Source organism: Sus scrofa, chromosome 5 (genome assembly GCF_054392235.1).
Source record: "Sus scrofa isolate SSC_HxYL_T2T_F1_AM1 chromosome 5, Sscrofa_HxYL_maternal_Yorkshire_Landrace_v2.0, whole genome shotgun sequence".
Lineage (NCBI taxonomy): Eukaryota > Metazoa > Chordata > Mammalia > Artiodactyla > Suidae > Sus > Sus scrofa.
The window spans coordinates 21,892,670-21,912,675 of record NC_139387.1 but is presented as its reverse complement, the minus strand read 5'-3'; the positions used below and the strand labels follow the sequence as shown (position 1 = coordinate 21,912,675).

At 49.4% G+C, this 20,006-nt stretch overlaps 2 protein-coding genes across 8 annotated transcripts; one reads left to right on the top strand and one right to left on the bottom strand.

The window, feature by feature from the left end:
* The first annotated feature begins 3,239 nt into the window (after positions 1–3,239).
* Positions 3,240–10,380, top strand: NFE2 (nuclear factor, erythroid 2). 3 transcript variants are annotated; one of them, XM_021090964.2, is made up of 3 exons: positions 3,240–3,546; positions 7,716–7,884; positions 9,098–10,380. In XM_021090964.2, exons 2-3 carry the CDS (start codon positions 7,771–7,773, stop codon positions 10,103–10,105), a joined length of 1,122 nt encoding a protein of 373 aa, XP_020946623.1. In that variant the 5' UTR covers positions 3,240–3,546; positions 7,716–7,770; the 3' UTR covers positions 10,106–10,380.
* A 3,252-nt stretch (positions 10,381–13,632) lies between these two features.
* HNRNPA1 (heterogeneous nuclear ribonucleoprotein A1) lies at positions 13,633–19,934 on the bottom strand. Of its 5 annotated transcripts, none has more exons than XR_014845337.1 (12): positions 19,861–19,934; positions 19,199–19,315; positions 18,759–18,905; positions 18,418–18,628; positions 18,234–18,326; positions 18,056–18,148; positions 17,872–17,946; positions 17,439–17,597; positions 16,770–16,925; positions 16,452–16,520; positions 13,963–16,214; positions 13,633–13,775 (listed from the first exon to the last, which is right to left on the bottom strand). XR_014845337.1 is itself a non-coding variant. In XM_085024863.1 (10 exons), the coding sequence occupies exons 1-10, from the start codon at positions 19,873–19,875 to the stop codon at positions 16,465–16,467; spliced, it is 1,122 nt and encodes a 373-aa protein (XP_084880989.1). In that variant the 5' UTR covers positions 19,876–19,934; the 3' UTR covers positions 16,448–16,464. The 5 variants fall into 5 exon arrangements, 2 of the variants coding, with proteins under 2 accessions (XP_084880989.1, NP_001070686.1); XR_002343824.2 differs by having other exon boundaries at positions 13,963–14,037; XR_002343825.2 differs by lacking the exon at positions 17,439–17,597 and having other exon boundaries at positions 13,963–14,037.
* Between the last annotated feature and the right edge of the window lie 72 nt (positions 19,935–20,006).

Genomic DNA, 20,006 nt, shown 5'->3' with positions numbered 1-20,006 from the left:
TAGGATAACGCCCAGCCCTCCCTTGCACCCTGTGGCTGCCTCCCCTTTCCGTCTGTTGAGAGAGGAAGCCAGGGGGTGGCGGGTGCAACCCTGCAGGGCACTGATAAAAGGGCCAGCCCTGCCCCCGCCCCCTGGGGCCACTGCGGTCAGCCCAGCAGGCAAGCAGGCAAGGCAGCCAGCTCCCTCCGGGACCTGTGGCCCTCCCCTGGTTCCACCTCTACCCACCCCGCCCTACTCGGGAAGCTGGTTGCATAACCCAGTGGGGGTGTTTGGCAACATTGCTTGTGGCTTGCCCTGATGCTGGTGGCGGTGTGCACACGCGCTGGGGTGTGGGTGGGGTGGATTGACCTGGGGCGACAACAAGTCAGCCTTTTGGGGATGCGTGAGCAGCATGGATGGAGAAGCGTATAACAGGAGAGCCGTGTTTTTCTCCGTGTTCTGTCTCTGTCCCCTTTGCTGAAGCGGGCGAATCTTGAGCATAGGAAAATCTTAGGTGTTCTGCCTTGCCTAGTCATAGGTATCAACCAACCCATTCACACTCCTGATCCCCTGCTAATCATACATCCAGTCAAGGAGATTTAAGATAGAACCGGGTTGACTCTAGGAATCTGAGAGGAGGGGGATAAAGGAAACATCCCCGCCCCTGAGGGCTGTAACGGGTGTTCTGGAGGCAGGACACACAGGCTGGTAACTGCAGTAACAGCATCTTCCTACAGGAGGGGAGTGCGGGTGAGGTGGGAGCGGCACCTCCACCTGGCGAGTCGCCCAAAGGAAGGGTGTCTGTTCACTTAGCTGAGCCTGCACAACCACGTCTGCCCGCCCGCCCCCCGCCACCTTAAGCAGTACACTGCTCCAAACGTGTCTATGCTCGCATGCAGGATTAAATACAACCTCTCCAATGTGATTTTCAAGACTTTCCAATCTAGCCCCAGTCAAACGCCTCTGGCTGCCTCTGGCTTATCTTTCACTACTTCTGACCCCACACTCCATCCTAAAAAACCCAAAGTGCTCCGTGTTTGATGCCTCTACGCCATCACACCTTCACTTGGAATGCCCTTCTCCCTTTCTCTGCCTGGAGAACCCCGAGTCATTCTCCACAGCCCAGGTTAATTGTCTCCGCCTCTGTGAAGCCAGATCTGAATTTCACCAGGCAGCAATTCTGCTCCGTAGCACTTTATGTAGACCTTTATTAATGTAATTCCCTGCTTAGACTGTTAATGCAGACACAGACTATGTCTTCTTCATCTCTGGGTTCCTGGGATGGGAAACATAGCAGACACTCAATAAATATTTGTTGAATGAATGAATGATGAGTAGACACTCAGTAAATATCCATTCATTCATTGGATAACTCATGTTATCCATAGTTGTGCTGCCATGCCACCAATAGTGTCCTGCACTGGTAGCTTTCATTCAGTAAATGTTTGTTGACTAGCTGTAACCTGATATCATTATTTAATCAGCCATAGCATGACTATCACCATTCCTCATCCTCTCTAAGGGGCCCAAATAAGTATGCAAGTGAGAGAGCTATTGACTGCTCATGTAGGTGACCCAGATTCATACCCAGGTCATCAAGAGACCCTGAACCCACATGTAACAGGCAGTGAAGCCATGGGTCATCGCCTGTCCTACGGAGATCGTGCCTGTAGAATCATGATTTCCTGGGATGGGGACAGAATTCGAAACATTGAACCATGGGAGTTCCCTCTGTGGCGCAGCGGAAATGAATCTGACTAGGAACCATGAGGATTTGGGTTCGATCCCTGGCCTCGCTTAGTGGGTTAAGGATACAGCACTGCCGTGAGCTGTGGTGTAGGTCGAAGACCTGGCTCGGATCCCGCGTTGCTGTGGCTGTGGCGTAGGCTGTCAGCTGTAGGTCTGATTGGACCCCTAGCCTGGGAACCTCCATATGCTGTGGGTGCGGCCCTAAAATTAAAAAAAAAAAAAAAAAAAAGAATTGAAAACATTGAACCATGGATTTGGCATGAGTTTTGATCAAACCCACACACACAGACTGCAAGGAGGATGCAAAGAGGCAGGTATCGCCTTGCGCCCCTTGTGTTCCTGGGTTGTGTTCTGTGTGTAGGCTGTCCTGAGAGAGGACTGGGGAGGCTGAAATGGTGAACACTTGAAAGACTCCCAGAAGCTCTTCTTTACCAACTGGGAGAGGACATTTTCATTATTTTAGTAGCGAACACAACCCCAACAGAGACGGTTGGCTGAATGCCAGCCCTGCCTTAGGGTGGCAACTGCTTGCCTCTCCAGTCTTTGTTTCCAATTTTACTTGAACATCATAAGAAGAACAATCGAAGGAAAAAAAAACTGTAAGCTGCAGCTGTAAGGACTGAAGCTAGATATAGAAAGGACTTTCCTTAGAGCTGAAAGCCACTAAAATCTAGGAGGAAGCAAGACTTTTCTCCTAGTCTTGAGAGAGAGAGAGGTCTATTTGCTCTGGGACTTGGGTTGTGTGTTGAAGGCAGAGGGATGAACAAGCAACTTCTGGGGGTACTTGTTGGCCTGCTCCAGAGCGACTGTGGGTGTTGGGGTATGGACCTGGTCCCCTACACACAGGTCCTGGTCTGTCCAGGGCATGTGGCTGCCATGTGGCTAGAGTGCTTTGCCTGGGAAGAAAGGACAGAGGGCACCCAGGGTCCCCTTTAAGGGAGGTGAATAATGTTTCTACTGGCCGCCTCCCCCTTCAACTCCCCTCACACACTGACAACAAACCTGGCCAAGAAAGAGGCCTTTGTCCTCGGACATCTGAAGCTGCAGGGGGAGGGGAGAAGGCTACAGGTGAAAGGACACATCAAAAGCAGCCGGCCCTCCTCCCCCCAAAAGCTCCCCTACCCCTTTCCCAGATCCCAGGCTTTCCTTCTATAAAAGCAGTGCCCCGAATGCCCACCTGCCTAAGAGCTGGGATGCTAGACATTTGGTTCTTTTCTTCGGCAGCCCTCCATCTTACCGTGACTCAGTTTCCCTGTCCCTGAGAGAGTCAAGGGGGGCAAAAAGAAGGAGGTTACAACTTGTATAAAGTTTAGAGGTCACTTTGCCACGGATCATCCGGTTGGAATTCATCATATGCATGGGAGAAACACAGAGCTAGCTGGACTCCTGGGCTCAAAAGCAGGGCTGGGAGAGGCTTGGAGCCATGTGTGCCCCCGCTGGCCTGGCTGGGAGCAAGGTAGGGGCGGGGTGTGGGCAGAAACCACACTGGGCTCAAGTTTCCTCTCTTGGCCAGAAGGGGCAGGAGGAGAGGAGGGCCACGGGGAAAGGGGAGGGTTGGAGGAAGGACGGAGAACTCAGGCCGAGAGCTTCAGAGAGGAGGCTGGTGCGCCTGTCTGCCTGCCCCGGAGCTCCCCACCCTCAGCCGAGCCTCCACACTGGGTTCTCAGCGATGGCCCGGGGGCGGGGCATGGCCCTCCCCGGTTCTCAGAGGTAGCGGGGATCCTCACCCCCCTGGAGGTGTCAGCCCAGGCCCAGCCTCCCCAGAGACAGCAGCCGGAGCCTCATCTCTCTCCTCAACCCTGCTTGGACCCGCCACAGGTGCCTGAGGGGCCAGGTGGGAGGAGGATTCCAGTGGGATCCAGGGGCAGGCTGGGGCAGTGGAGGAGCCAGAGGGAGAAAATAACCAACTTGCCTCGAATTCCTGGGCGATCTCAGATTTTCCCAGGCTGCCCTTGGTTTAGGAATTTGACATCTTTGGGAATGTCTCTGGGAGAAGACCTAGATGGCTTCTGGAGCACACTGGGATTCTTGGGGTGAAAGGCTGTGGATGGGGACCAGACAGTGGTCCCCAGAGGCGTGCCTGAGGGACTGGGGAGTGACCCTGAGTAACCCTTCAGCAGGCTGGCTGCACTGTGGCAGCGGACAGACTCTCAGGTATAAGGTACCACCCTTTCGCCTACTCCATTCCATCACGCTGCCCCATCCAGCCATCTGGGAAAATTTAGGGGAAGGTGAGGAATCGGGGACTGTGGCTGCCTGGATCATTGAGCAGAGGTGTTGCCGCAGGGTGGGCTGAGCTCTTTCTCCCTTGGCCCCTTCTCTGCCCTGGGCAGAGGGCAGTAGGGATCAGCTGGAACTGAAAGGGAGAGGAAGGCATCCCATACACCCCAGGATAGTTCCCTCTGGCTGGAAATCTTGGCAGCTTGGGAAGCGAAGGGCTGGGATGCAGTGGAAGAGAAGAGGTAGGGTATAGAACCGCTGGGACTGAGATTCTCTAGTCATTGGCCCCTGAAAGAACTGGAGTTTGGGGTCTAATAACCAAGTGACAGGATGGCAGAAACTTGTTTCTCTCTCCCTCGTTCCCATGCACCGGTATGAGTCGTGTATGCCCCCAAGAGACTGGAATTTTACTGTGATGAAATCTTTTCCCCACCCCACTCACTCTCCTCCCCCCATCTTTCCCCCCACCCCCTTTTCAAAGCTTCCATTCTGTTTCTTTCTCTCGCCTCTGGGTGCCTCCCTCTCTTTGGAGATTCTTTCTAATCTTTCTAAATAAACTGCTCACCTGCCACTCCATACTCCAGGTTTTGCTGATCCCTCCCCATCCTTTCACTGCCTCTGTTGACATCTGGAGAGGTGGGGTGGTCCCGTAAGCCACAGAACAGGGTCCCAGAGGCATGCTCTATTTCTGTATCTCCCCCTTGTCAAGGCACTAGAGCCCTGGGGCAGCAGATGAAGCCAATACCTTCCTGGCCCCAGCATCCCTGCCTAAATGGCCATCATTCTGTATCCTTAGACATGAGGCTTCATGTCATTCCGTTGTGTCCTCAGGGATTGTGACAAGATCCTTCAGGGAAGGCCCAGCAGGATGAGAATAAAGAGGGTAGATTCGAGTCCCAGGAGACGGCACCCATCCTACCTGATATGCAGTGTTGGGGAGTAAGATGGCTGGGGGATCTCAGAGTGTGGGCTCAACTAGAAAGTGGGGATTGATTGTTGCAAAAGGAAAGGGACACAGGGAGGCCCTCTCCTCACTCCCATGATCTCTCCAGCTTCTGTGCCCTCTGTGATGTCCTATTTGATCCAATTCTGACCATCCCCTCCTCCCTGAGCTATTCCACTGGTGGCCAGTCCCCTGGCCCGTCCTCAGGAACGTAGGGTCCTAAGACCCAGAGGAGCCTATGCCTGGTGTAGAGACCACTGCCTGTCCCTGAGTGTCTAGGGAAAAGCATCCTTTTTGGCCTCATGTGAACTTGCCCCTGTACCTGAGAGTTGGTTGAAGTTGATCCTGAGGTTCTCTTTAACTCCCTCTTCCCTAACCTCCTGCCTCCCCCAGCAACCCCTCTGGATTCTCATCTCCTCATCCCAGGGTGAGGGGAAGGTTGAATTCCTGGTCCTTATGAGAAGGGGCCAATTAGCTGGTCTCAGGGAGCTGGGCAGCCTAGAAGCCAACCTTGCCTGGATCAAGGGTGTGAAGCTAGAAAGCTTGAGATTACTTGCCAGGCTTCTTTTCTGGCTTTGGATGTAAATCCCTATGGTTGAACTAGTTTAGCAGTTTTCAAAGTAAGGTGGGCCTCTGGCATCAGAAACACCAGGCCACTGTTTAAAATGCTGATCGCTGGGTGCCTGCACGTTTGAATTCAATTCCATAGGTCTGGGGGCGGGGTTCAGAATTCTGTCTTTTTACAAGCATCCCAGGTGAATACAGCTCATGTTAACGTTAGTGACTGCCCGAGCCAGATGCAATCTACTCTAGGGGGTCCTCCAGGTCTGTCTCCGTTTAACGAGGGAGACTGAATAGGAGGCCATTTGCCCAAGACCATGTATCTGGAAGGCCAGAGAACCTGGTCTCCTGCCTCCTAGGGCAGAATCTTTGTACTGCACCTGAGTCAGATCCGGGAAACCCTAAGGAGGGACAAAATGGGATATGTGTGTGTGTGTGTGTGTGTGTGTGTGTGAAGGACTATGAGGCAAGAATCATTGTCCCTGCCCCCTAAAACCCCTTCTCCATTCACTTTGCCTTTGGGCAATTTCCGCCAGAACCTGGGTGGAGGAAGGTGGGGTTCCGGTGTTGAAATGGCATCCTGGACAGACATAAACACCCCACCCTCTGCCCACTGGCCAAGGCCTGTGCCTGCACCAACTCCCAGTCCTGGGGATGGCAGGGTAGGAAGGGGGTGGGGGCAGGGGCCAGGGGAGATCCTCCTTCGCAAGGGTCGTTTGCACTTCACACTAATTTCGGGCTGAATCAAACAGTGGATTCCATACTGAATAGCTGTGACAGGCCATCCTTGTGGTGACTGAGGTCATCCCATCCTAGGCTCTATCTTTCTCTAAATCCGTCCCCACCGCAACCTGCCTGCCTGCCTTTACTTCTGTGGCCAAGGTAGGGTGCAGGGTCAGGCCCTAAGAGATCAGGAGGCCCTTGCCAAATTTACTTGGAATCTCTTGCTGAAGGCGGGGTGAACAGATGCATGGTGAGACGGTTGGATGAGGAAAGAGGCTGGCAGAAGGGAGAAGATGAAGACAAGTGTGAGGGGTTGCTGAGAACATTCAGCTGCCCGAGCAGACAGGGACCTCCAAGTTCAACTTGTCTAACTCCCTGGTTTTACAAATGAGGAAACAGAGGCTCAGAGAAATGTGATGACTTGCCCAACATCGCGCCATTGCTTTGTGGCAGAGCTGCAGCTAGAACCCAGATCCAAAGACAAGGGGACAGAGGGAAGTGTGTATTCAAGCCTCTAAAGAGTGATTCTGTGGAAGAGAAGACAGACTGAGATTCCACAGAAAGGGCTGACCAGTGGCAACCGCCAGGAGAGTCTGGGCATGTGGAGACAGGGGAGTGGGATTGGGAAGGGGCCTGGAAGGCAGCGTAGACTCGTACAGTGAGCGAGGGTGGGTTCCAGACAGACCTGACCCTGCTATTTATGAGCTTGAGTCTCAATTTCTCAATGGATCTTGTAGGATGTACGTGAAAATCAATCTCATAAGCGAACGCTTCTGAAACACCAGCGCAGTTCTTGACAGATGCTGAATAAGTCTCTGCTATGGTTGTTGCATGACCTTCGGAGAGGAAAGACCCCTGGTTGTCTGGGGTGGGGAATAGCCAAGATGACCCTGCAGGACACAGGGCAGAGGTCCAGTGTCTCCAGAGACCATTCCTCTTCTGCTGCCTGCAGCTGATAAACCTCTTATCTGGCCCAGGCAGGGGAGCCCAGGGCCAGGATAGGAGGAGAGGGCAGGGCTGCTATCAGCCACCAGGCCTGGGCTGTATCTCAGAGAAGGGGCGGGGCTGTCTGCTGGCTCTTCCCACAAGGCGCTCCTTGGGCATCCCCAAGCGCTTGCTCTCATCTTGGAAAGAAAAGACTGAGATCTTAAAACTGAAGGCAGAGGAGGACAGCAGAAGTGATCCCCTGATGTTGCAGCAGGAAACAGGCGGAAAAACACCCTTAAATGATGTGACTTCTGTCCCGGCCAGTGATACGGTTTTGGGGACTAAGAAATAGGGGAAAGAGAAGGCATCTTGTGAAAAGAAGATAAACACCTACTGTGCTCCCAAAGGAACTGCCTACAGCCAGAGCAGGTGAGGTAGGGATAACACGGCAGAAAAGGGCTTTCTTGCTTAGGGAGTTGGTTGATGAGTCCAGCACGAATGGGGGGCAGTGAGGTGTCTCCTTCCCTGGCTGGAGGAGCCTCTCCATGGAGGAGGACAACACTGCTGACCCATGGCAGGGGACTTCCTAACCCCTGTTTCTCCTTTGACACAGACTGCTGGGACCATTTGGGCTTTCAGGACCTTGGACCAGGCCCTGGCCCAGTAGGATGCCCCCGTGTCCTCCCCAGCAGAGCAGGAACAGGGTGACACAGTTGCCCACTCCGGAGCTGGGTGAGATGGAACTGACTTGGCAAGAGATCATGTCCATCACTGAGCTGCAGGTGAGTGGGGGTGGGAGAGTTGGGGGTGGGAGGGGCGGTAGGGGGAGGGAAAAGGGAGAAACGGGGAGTCTGGCTGGGTCTGAGGCAGGGGGCTGGAGCAAGCAGAGCCCAGGGGCTCAAGATGGCAATGCTTTAGGCGCTGTAAAGAGAAGGGCTGGAGCTGGAGGGCGATCTGGATGGCAGACGGGGGAGCCTTGAGGGGGAGGGGGTGTGGATGAGCAGGAGATAGGAGTGGTGGGGAAGGAAGGATCTGATTGGGGGTGTAAGCTCTCTCAGCAGCCACTCTGCTCACGTCTCTCTACCCCACCTCAGGCCCCGTCTTTCCTTCCTCACCTTCTATGCTGACTCCTCCCATCCTGCCCATCTTCCTCCTTCATTCCCCCCTCAGCAGCTGGGCCCCTTTCCCTCAGGTAGCAGAGCAGTAGTAGTTCAGGGGCCTCGGGAAGGGGGGGGGCAGGCTATGCCGGGGTCCTCTCCTTCTGCTAGTTGGACAAAGGGGTGTCTGTTGGTTTAACAATGATGCCTTTGTCGCCAGGCGGGCTGGAGCAAGGTGGCTCCCCGATGTGGGTTGGGGGCCCTGTTTCTAGCATGTTCTCTCCTCCTCTCTGCACCTGGGCAGGGACAGAGAGACCGAAGGGGAGAGGGCAGAACTAGTGCAGGCTCCCTGAGGTACCTCTTAGCCTCAGACCTGGCTCTATGCCCACCCCATTCTCTCCCCAGCCATCAAGCCCCGGTCCTCAGGATCTGCCCTGAGCCCTCTTCTCACACAGCGGCTCCCTCTGCTGGGCACCCAGGGCATGGCCAAGGGCCTGCCCTTGCCCCTTTGACTCTAGATAATGGTGGCAGGAAAAGGGTTCTGAGGGTCATCTTGGATAATGACTTGTCTTCCCGAAGGAACTGAAGGAACTAAAGGGAAGTGAGCCATTTCAACCCAGGGAGAATGTCTCCTGAAGAGGAGGCGACCCCATAGTTGCTGCAGCCTTAGGTAGTCTCTTCTGAAGTCTGACCTCAGTGACTTCCCTTCCTGGTTAAGCTGCTTTCTTCATGAAATAGCTGTATCGAAACTTTGCAAGAAACTTTCAATGATGCTTAGCAGCTTTCTGGTCTCTTGGCTCACTGGGTCTTTCGGCAGGACCCAGCTTGGTTCTGAGAGAGAGCTGGTGTCTCATCTTCCTCAGCCTGTCTCCAACCCTCTTGGTGTCTTTTCTTGCAGGGCCTAAATGCTCCAAGTGAGCCATCGTTCGAGCCCCCAGCCCCAGTCCCGTACCCAGGGCCCCCGCCGCCTCCAAGTTACTGCCCCTGCTCAATCCACCCGGATGCTGGCTTCCCCCTTCCTCCACCACCTTATGAGCTGCCAGCACCCACATCTCATGTCCCGGAACCCCCATACTCCTATGGCAACATGACCGTACCAGCCTCCAAGCCACTGACCCTCTCAGGCCTGCTCAGTGACCCCCTCCCAGACCCCTTGGCCCTCCTGGACATTGGGTTGTCTGCAGGGCCATCCAAGCCCCAGGAAGACCCAGAATCCGACTCAGGATTATCCCTCAACTACAGCGACGCTGAGTCTCTTGAGCTGGAGGGGACAGAGGCTGGTCGGCGTCGCAGCGAGTATGTAGAAATGTACCCAGTGGAGTACCCCTACTCACTCATGCCCAACTCCTTGGCCCACCCCAACTATGCCTTGCCACCTGCTGAGCCCTCCTTAGCCTTAGAGCCCTCCTCGGGCCCTGTGCGGGCCAAGCCCACTGCTCGGGGGGAGGCGGGGAGTCGGGATGAGCGGCGGGCCCTGGCCATGAAGATCCCCTTTCCTACGGACAAGATCGTCAACTTGCCGGTAGATGACTTCAACGAGCTGTTGGCGAGGTACCCGCTGACGGAGAGCCAGCTGGCACTAGTCCGGGACATCCGAAGGCGGGGCAAGAACAAGGTGGCTGCCCAGAACTGTCGCAAGAGAAAGCTGGAGACCATCGTGCAGCTGGAGCGGGAACTGGAGCGGCTAGGCAGTGAGCGGGAGCGGCTTCTGCGGGCCCGAGGGGAGGCCGACCGGACCCTGGAGGTCATGCGCCAACAGCTGACGGAGCTGTACCGTGACATTTTCCAGCACCTGCGGGATGAAGCAGGCAACAGCTACTCCCCTGAAGAATATGTGCTGCAACAGGCTGCTGATGGGGCCATCTTCCTGGTGCCTCGGGGGACCAAGATGGAGGCCACAGACTGAGCTGGCCGGAGGGGTGGGACTGGTGATGGAGGCTTCCTTCATGCTCGTCTGAGAAAGGTTCTCTGCAACTCTGAGGCCCAGAAGGAGCTGAGTTCTGCAGACCAGGAGGGGGCAACCATGGGCAACCTGGCATTTGGAAGGTCCAAGGTGTGTTCAGTGAGGCTTGCCTGGAGGCGAGGAAGGGAGGGGAGGGCTGGAATCTCTCTTCCGTGATGCAGTTTCCTAGGTCTCCAATCTCTTGTTTGAGCTTCGGTATATAAAGCGCTCTCCAGAAATAGCCTTCCCCTGTGTCTTCCTTCTCAAGGGAGGGTGATGAAGCGGAGCGCTCCTCAGAGCTTGCTGCCTATTGGTGGCGGCGAGTTCTGCCGAGTTCGTTTCTTTCCCCTACAGCTCTGTTGGGCTGGACACATGAACTTGAATTGTGTGTGGAGAGAGCTACCACCCTCACCCCCCTTTTCAGAGCCTGGGGCCATAGATGATTTGAGGATCCCTACCTTCCCCGGTGGTCCCCTATTTATAGGGCTGGGATTGCTGCTGAAGCTGGTTAGACGGCTGTGAGAGGTCCCCCGAGGGTTAAGCTTGACCTTTTGGGAACTTAGGAGCACCCCAAATCCTGGAAGGCCCACAGGCCTTCTTTTCTGTTCTCCCCCTCATGTCTACTTCTACAAGACTCAGCCTGGGTTCTGATGTGCCAGAGCTGTCTCAGAAGACCGAGTGAGCTGACCTTGATTGGAATGACAGAATCTGATTGGACAGCCAAGTTTCAGGGCATTCCCACTCATGTCTGGGTAAAATCTGCCCCACAGCAGAGCGCAATATGCATTTCAGTGAAATCTTTTTTCTTTTTGGTCTTTTTGTCTTTCAGGGCCACACTGGCAGCATATGGAAGTTCCCAGGCTAGGGGGTCCAACTGGAGCTGGAGCTGCTGGCCTACACCACAGCCACAGCAAATCTGGATCTGAGCCACATCTGCAACCTACACCACATCACATCTCACAGCAACGCTGGATCCTTAACTCACTCTTCGGGGCCAGGGATTGAACCCGCATCCTCATGGATGCTAGTTGGGCTCGCTAACTGCTGAGCCATAACGGGAACTCTTCAGTGAAATCTTCTGTCTCCCTGGTTATGTTAGACAGATGCTACCATTTTTTTTTTTTTTGCTTTTTAAGGGCCGCACCCAAGGCATGTGGAAATTTCCAGGCTAGGGGTCGAATCAGAGCTATAGCTGCCCGCCACAGCCACAGCCACAGCCACGCCAGATCTGAGCCGTCTGCAACCTACATCACAGCAAAGGCAGATCCTTAACCCACTGAGCAAGGCCAGGGATTCAACCTGCAGCCTCATGGTTCCTAGTCGGATTCATTCCCGCTGTGCCACGATGGGAATTCCCCCTTTCCTTGTTTTGAAGCCCACCTTTTCTAGATTCTTGAAGATCTAAGGCCTTTTATTTTTTCTTAGAACAGATTAAGTTTCGGAATCCTTAGCCTCATTGATCAAAATCCAATCAAGCCTCATATACCTTCATTTCCTTGCTTGGAGCTGGGGTGGGTCCCATCTTCCCTAGTCACTAGATTATCTCTTTGGAGTATTTTTTCTTTTCGGCTGCACCAATGACATGCAGAAGTTCTCGGGCCAGGGATTGAACCTGTACCACAGCAGCGATGACACTGGATCCTTAACCCCCTGCCACAAAGGGAACCTTTGGAGTTTTTTACTTCTATTCAACTTTACTAGCTCCATTCAACAGAGTAAACTTATTTCCAAGTTCTGATAGTCACTACAGTTGTGAGACAAAAAAGCAAAGGTGATCAAACACGTGGAATCTTCTTGTCTACTGATTGGGAGAAACATGGTCTCTAGGGAATGAAATTTTCCTACTAGTACATCTGAGGACAGTCCAACTTGTCCACGCTCTCAAAAACTGGAGGCGTCCCCGTCATGGCTCAGCGGAAATGAATCTGACTAGCATCCAAGAGCACGCAGGTTTGATCCCTGGCCTTGCTCAGTGGGTTAGTAGAGATCTGTTGTTGCCGTGAGCTGTGGTGTAGGTCGCAGACGCGGCACAGATCTGGCGTTGCTGTGGCTGTGGTGTTGGCTACAGCTCCAATTTGACCCCTAGCCTGGGAACCTCTATATGCCGTTGGTGGGGCCCTAAAAAAAGACCAAAAATAAAAACTTGAAAATGAGGTTACAAGTAGTAGCGGGATTAGTTGTTCAATTTGCTTATTCACAAAACGGATATTAGTCACAAAAGGGATAGTAGACAAAAGGGTTTTTCATTCTAACCAAGCTCACAGATGGTGATTTATTTGTCCTGTGGCACATGGAGGTTCCCAGGCTTGGGGTCGAATCAGAGCTGTAGCTACCAGCCTATGGCATAGCCACAGCAATGCACTGTGTGGGCGACCAGCACCACAGGACGCTAGTCGGGTTCGTTAACTACTGAGCCACGAGAGAACTCCACAGATTCAATTTAGACACTTATTCAACATTTACTAGGCACCTGAGTTTCAGGCATAGGGTGCACAGAAGACAGATACCTCTTGGAGGTAGACTGCAGTGGGTTAAAACCCATATACATGTATACATCAGCACCTAAGGCAAAAGATGAAGTGACCAGGGATCTCCACAGGTCAAGAATTTTAACATTTATATTTGTTATTTCTTCCCCTAAAAACAGGGGATTTGCTTTTTTTTGGCCACACCCACATTATTAGTTTCCTGAGCTGCAGCTATGCTGGACCCACCCCCACCAACCCATTGCACTGGTCCAGGGACCATAAACGGTGCCTCCACAGTAACACCAATCATTAACCCACTCTCTGCCATTAAACCATGTAACTTACTTTTTCGCAAACTGGTAGCCTGAGTGGTCCTGTCCCTCTAAATCATGGTTGTGTGAAACAGATAAATCTTCAGTAGTGGAGATTCTTACTCATAATTCTGATAATAACTAACCTATATTCTCTTTAGCAAGGCTGGAAATTCAGGCTAAATAATGACCTTTGAAGATGGTATCTGCTTAAAGAGCTCAACCGCTACTTTCAGGTTCACTACCTTTGACAAAAAAGCTTCTATACTGTATAACTTACTCTTGGCTACATTTCAAGCCTGAAATAGCTAATAAATGCTTGTTCATTATGACGGCCCCAAGAACTGGTAAGCAGAACTTACCAAATTCAACAGCAGCCGTTGGCCTTTACTACATGATTTTCACTTGCCAGAAACTACAAAAAGGACATACTCAAGAGGAGCAAGCAATAGTAAACAACTTACTTCTAACTGGCCAAGATTCACTCTAGCAGTGAAAGCCAATTTCTAATTTTACTAAACCACAAATGCTGATAGGGCAAAATTTAAATCACTTCTAACCCAATCCTCCCTCCATGTGAATTAAAACTGGTACAGCTGACTATAGGGAACATCTGGAAGGGGTGGGTGAGGGGAAGGCATTTAACTTTGACTAAAAATTCTCCTGGTTTACCAGATACTTAACAAATAGTATGGAGATAAAACAAACGGAACCAAGTTAAACGTGTCTTTATTTTCCAAAGTCCATTCACAAAACTGAATTGATTAATTTCAGCTGCATAGCAGCTAATGATTACTGCATAGCAGTTAAAATGAACAGTGAGTGGCTCAGAGAAATGTCCTCTTAAGGATGTTCCTGCAACAAAGAAAAAAAAAAAGGATATTACATCCATTCTCCTCACTGGGAGCCCAGCTGCTAAGTTTCTTACTGGTTACACAATCTAAGAACAAATAAACCAAATGAGATTCTTACTTTTTTGGTTCTAAAGCACAACTTGCCATTTTATTTTGGGAATATTAAACTCTGTTACTTTATAACTTACCTTTTAGCCATGAGCTTGGACTGAAGAGTTCCCGGTTTTTTAAGAGCTGATAAGCCTGTAGTAGCAGACTCCTCCCTAGAAAAGTAAAGGGCCTTTAGAACTAGCTTTTCTCTGAGACAAGTTCCATCTCAGGCTAAATCCTCCCACCCCCATTAATGGTCCACCCACCCTCCCACCACAATTTTGGGGAAAGATTCTAATGCATTACTTTGAGCCACTGTTTTAAGATAATAGGTCAAAAGAAGGTAGAAAACAAATTAAAAGGGTAGAAATTATCACAGAAATGATTAAAGTGCTCACTTCCCTCAATTGGGAGCCACCAAGAATAGGGTGTCAATTTAAAGCCAATTATCTCCAGAAAAACCAAGATCAGCTTAACTGGACTAGTTTTGGCTCAACACATTAGGGACAATTTAAGAGAAAACTGGACTTTAGAACTATATGGATGTAAGTAAAATCTGTTCTTACCTACCAGCATAGCAATAAAACCTTTTCTCCTGGTTCTGACTGCTAGTCCTAAGAGTCAGGTGTGCCTTACTCTGGTCTGCCTCCTTCCTTGCGATGGTCACTCAAACTTCACTCCCTCCTAGCTTTCATGGAGGGTGCCGTGGCCTGCCCCTGGCTTATCTGTACTCCACATACCACAAGTGTCTACTCTCAGCTGTAGAGTGTCTGAGCTCGGAGCCATTCGCGCTATACTTGCTAGCAGTTCCTAGTAGCTGAACATCTCTCCTGGATCTTTAAAGGCATTGTCACGAATCCTGAGGTATCTGCAAACTCCCTCAATAGTTAAGGTTCCACCTGCCATTGCAAACTCAGCCAGTAGTATCAAGCCCATGGAACTATTATCCATGTTTTCCATTTCCCACCCACCTCCACCTCCCACACAACCCCACCCACCCCCTCCCAAACTTCCAAGTCACACACCCATGGAATGGAATACATAGTCCTATAGCGATAAACATATCTCTAGGCTACTGGGTACAATGGCACTGAAATTGAGGGCACCAAAGGGGAGGGCTCAAAGGAAGCTATATACAAATAACAATGATTTGATATTAAGTAAACTCTTATAAAGATTTAGAAATCATTTTCTATATACAATCAACATTTTAGGGTGGTTGTGTGATCTTGTGCCACATTTAAAGGAAAACTGCAGTCAGCATGAATATAAGCATAATACAGTTCCTCACCACTTCTGCAATTTTAATTTCCATATAATTAACTAGTACGGTCAATCCATAAACCTCTATAAAGACCCACCCAATCAGAACAAAAACTGCAGTTTTCCTTTAATGACTGTTTTGGTGTTAAACGTAAAATTCTTACTGGTACTGGTCAGTTTAAAAAGGTCTCCCCAAAACTTCTAATTTGTGGATTTACGGGGTGGCATTAACCAGCAGCTGGTTTCTACTCTCTGGCAGAGTTTTGAACTTGAATTGTGATAGAAGCATTCAACATTATTAGGGGTAGCGGGTAGGGAAAGTCCAAAGCTCTGCCAGTCCCAAATCCATACAGTTGCCATTCCATTCAAGAGGGTATTAAATCGTTTATTGATTACACATGATAATGGATGATACACAAGCTTCATTCTCATCTATAACTTTATCTGGTACCATAATTCAATTTAGATATATTGCATAGGATGTGCCAACAATCATATTAATAACCAAAAAAAACCTCCATGACTTTGCTTGGGTGGCCCCTTTAAGGGTGAACTCCAGGTCACAACACAGTTAACTGTCAGTTCAACTACACCAAGGTTTCTGAAGACAAGGGCTTCTCCACCCAAGCAGGTTGTAAATTTCAAATGGAACCTGGCATCACCCTGAAGGTATTCTAACTTCACACTGTTGGGGTAATTTACCAAAATGGCTTCAGAGTAGACTAACTTTACACAGCACATTTAAAAAAAGACACATTTATTCAGCGTCATGATCAGACTATTACATTTAGCAATCAACAGCATGGGTGCAAAAAAAAAAAAAAAAAAAAAAAATCTACATTAAAACCCTTTGTTGGAATGCTTTACACTTTCCACAGAACAGAAACTAAAATAACCTGTTATACAATTAGTCACAAATACAGTCCTCGAGTTTTTTTGCCCATACACATGAGTATTGTCTAAAACATGTCTTCTTTGTAGCAGCTAGGCCCTGCCACCACTGTGCTTGGCTGAGTTCACAAATCTGTTGTAACCTGTAGCTTCCCTGTCACTTCTCTGGCTCTCCTCTCCTGCTAAGCTTTGTTTCCTGTTGAACAATATGGAATAAAGTTGTTAATCTAAACATATTAAGACTCAAGGCTACAATCCAATAGCAAGTTTTCTTTCCCACAAATTTTGCTGATCTGAATATTAACTTAACATCCACAATTTTACTGCAATTTTAATGTTAAGTATGTTGCACTGCTCAGCTACATTAGGGTTACTGGGTTCATTATCAATTTTAAAAAAAGTTAAGTAAAAGCACAAAAAGGTGTTCACTTACCTGGCAGTAATAATTAAAACCTTCTGCCACTGCCATAGCTACTGCTGCTGCTGGAACCGCCATAGCCACCTACGAACAAATTTGTTCCCTTAAGCTTTAGAAATACCAACAATACATAATGCTTTTATATTTGGGATGATAAAATTCAAATTCACAAAGTTTGGGCCCGTATGGTTTCCCCAATTCAACAAGCTACCAGTCACTTACAATTCAAAGTTTTAAGCTGTTAACTTTTTGCTGTCTAAGAACTGCCTAAAGATCAAATGTTTCCCTTTATCAAAGCTCATTTACCCTCCGAATACCACATATATACTATACCTTGGTTTCGTGGTTTGGCAAAGTATTGGCCTCCACCACCATAAGGGCCAGAACTTCTGCCTCCAAAATTTCCTCCTTTCATGGGTCCAAAATTTGAAGATTGATTGTTGTAATTGCCAAAATCATTGTAGCTTCCGCCACCTCCAAAATTGCTTCCTAAGAATAGAAAAGAGGCCTTTACCTGTTACTTGGGAAAATGATAAATTCTAGTGTTCAGAGCAAATGATTACATGATCTACCTGCCTTTCTCCCAAACTCTGGTTGTTTCAAAGTTTAATTACATATTTCATTCCTTCTGGGCAAGGCATTCAGTTGAATAATCCAGTAGCTAGAAATTTACCCCTGACTCACCATGGTAGAGCAAGTAGTATAGTCTCTAGCCTCGAAGGCTGTTGTTACCCATCCAGGGGCACCGCAAACACATGCTGGATACATCAACTAAGTGCCTAAATAAAAGCTAACCTAATCCCGATTAACTGTAGGCACCACTATCCCCCTTAATCTATTTGGGAGTGAGGCGGCCCCAGCTTAAAGCTAGGAGGAGGTAGCATTGCAAGCCCATTAAAAGAAAGTACCATGCAGTAAAACACATTATGCCTAGAGAGCATCAAGTTCCCATATGGCTAAGCTAGCTATTTGCACCAAGTACTTGGATCACTGGATACCTACCACTACCACCGCCAAAGCCGCCTCCGCCTCCTCCGTTGTTATAGCTGTCATAGCTGCCACTCCCGCCATAGCCACTGCCCTGGTTTCCATAACCCTGTCCACCACTTCCATAGCCTCTGCTTCCTCCAGAGTAACCAGGGCCGCCTCCTCCATAACCACCTACAAGAATACAATTCTTCTCAATAAGACACAAGTATTCAACATTCAAATTCTGTGCAAGCATGATGGCTAAAGGCCGGCTCACAACATGCTGTAAGAGTCAAACTTGAACTTATCATGCACTAAAGTTTTAGTATCTACTAGCCTATTCTAAAAGTAGTCAAACTTTTTACCTGTAGTTTCTTAAAAAACAAAAAAATCCAACAACAAAACGAACTAAAAAAACCCACACACGCACACACAAAATTTTAACAGTAAAAACAAAAAAACTTACCGTCATTACCAAATCCATTATAGCCATCCCCACTGCCACCATATCCACCACCACCACGACTGCCACCAAAGCCACCTGGAACAGAATTTAAAAGCCAGGTTTGAAGTATGTGGATCGCATACAAATCACACCCTTCTAAGCCTAAATTCTAAGAAGCGTTAAAATAATAAAAAACCATACATACCTCGACCACTAAAGTTTCCCCCACGACCAAAGTTGTCATTTCCACCAAAACCACCTCCACGACCACCACCAAAGTTTCCAGAACCACTTCGACCTGAAGAAAAAAATGTTAACGTTAAATTGTACCGGTTAAAATCATTCAAAATGATGCTTAAGGTTTAATTAAGCAACAAACTCACCTCTTTGGCTGGATGAAGCACTAGCCATCTCTTGCTTGGATAGGGCTTTCCTCACTTCACAGTTGTGGCCATTCACAGTGTGGTATTTCTGAACTGAAAAATTTGAAAGTAAGACACCATCTCAGAGTTTAGGACACAAATGGATTTCAGAACTCTTAGCGAATGCCAACCACCTGCTACTTACTGACAATCTTGTCTACGGAGTCATGGTCATCAAAAGTTACAAAAGCAAAACCTCTCTTTTTGCCACTGCCCCTGTCCGTCATGATTTCAATCACTTCGATTTTCCCATACTGTTCAAAATAATCTCTTAGGTGATGTTCTTCAGTGTCTTCTTTAATGCCACCAACAAAAATCTTTTTCACAGTTAAGTGGGCACCAGGTCTTTGAGAATCCTAAAGGGGGAGAAAATAGTAACAATCCTAAGACCATGTTAATACTAAGTCTGTTACATCCCCTTAATGTGAGTGAATCCTGCTAATCGAACATTTCCAGTCGATGAAACACAAGAAAAACATCACTTACTTCTCTTGAGACGGCCCTCTTTGGTTCCACAACTCTTCCATCCACCTTGTGCGGCCTTGCATTCATGGCTGCATCCACCTCCTCCACAGTGGCATACGTGACAAACCCGAAACCTCTGGAGCGCTTGGTGTTTGGGTCCCTCATTACCTTTAATGTTTATTTAGCACATGGTAAGACACCAGAAGTTACAGCCTTTTCTACCTTGACTAAGGCAATGGAAAACTTTCTACCAACCCTCTAAACGAAGCTCTTCAATGACCACCGCCCCCACCCCTTAAACCTAACAATTGGGAGCTTTTCAGCTATGAAGCCACACCTTCCTTTGTCAAGTAAGCTATAAAGTCAATAGGAATCTTCATAAGCATTCAAACAGCAACGACAGCGAGATAAGCCAAGAAAAACAACTAGCTCTAAGGCCTTTTGTCTCTTCCAAGTCTTACCACACAGTCTGTGAGCGTTCCCCATTGCTCAAAATGGCTCCTCAGACTCTCATCGGTTGTTTCAAAGCTCAAACCTCCGATGAAGAGCTTCCGCAGCTGTTCGGGCTCTTTGGGAGACTAGAAGTAGGGGCAAAAAAAGCGTTAAATAGGGCTATAACGCAAACAAGCTCCCCGCTACAAGAAGCAACACCAGGTAGCAACGTACGAAGCTTTTATTGTTCCCTCGGGTCGCTGTAAGCCACGTGCTTCTCCCCATCTGGGGAGGCGGTATGTTGGGGGCTGGGAAGCGGCGAGCGCATGCGCCCCTTACTCTCCCTACGACGCACGCGCAACAAAAGGACTGGGAGGGCGTGCATCGCCAAAATTGGACTACAGCTACTCTTTAAGAAAGTCGTCCACTAGGACAAGGATGAAAAACAGACCGAATGTGTCCACGAGCATTGCAAAAAAGAACGAGAGCAGCGTGATAACCAAGGATTGCACGACGACAGCCTCATGGCGACGAGGACAAAATGGCGACCTGAACTCAGGGAGGGGTAGGCCCCGGCAGCGACCGAAGAACTGCCGAAAAGGCTGGTGCAAGCAGCCAAACCAGACTGCACCCTACCAAACTCAGCAAGCGGCGAAGAAGAAAACGCAGATGAAAAAAGAGTCTCACTCACCTCTGACTTAGACATGACGGTAGTGGGGAGGAGGTTACAACGATGCTTACTCGGCGGCGTCCGGGGGCAGAAAGGAGTAATCTAACGAACGAGTCTGCCAGCCTACCTTCGGCCTCGCTTTTTTATCCCGCCTCCTCGCGTTCGGC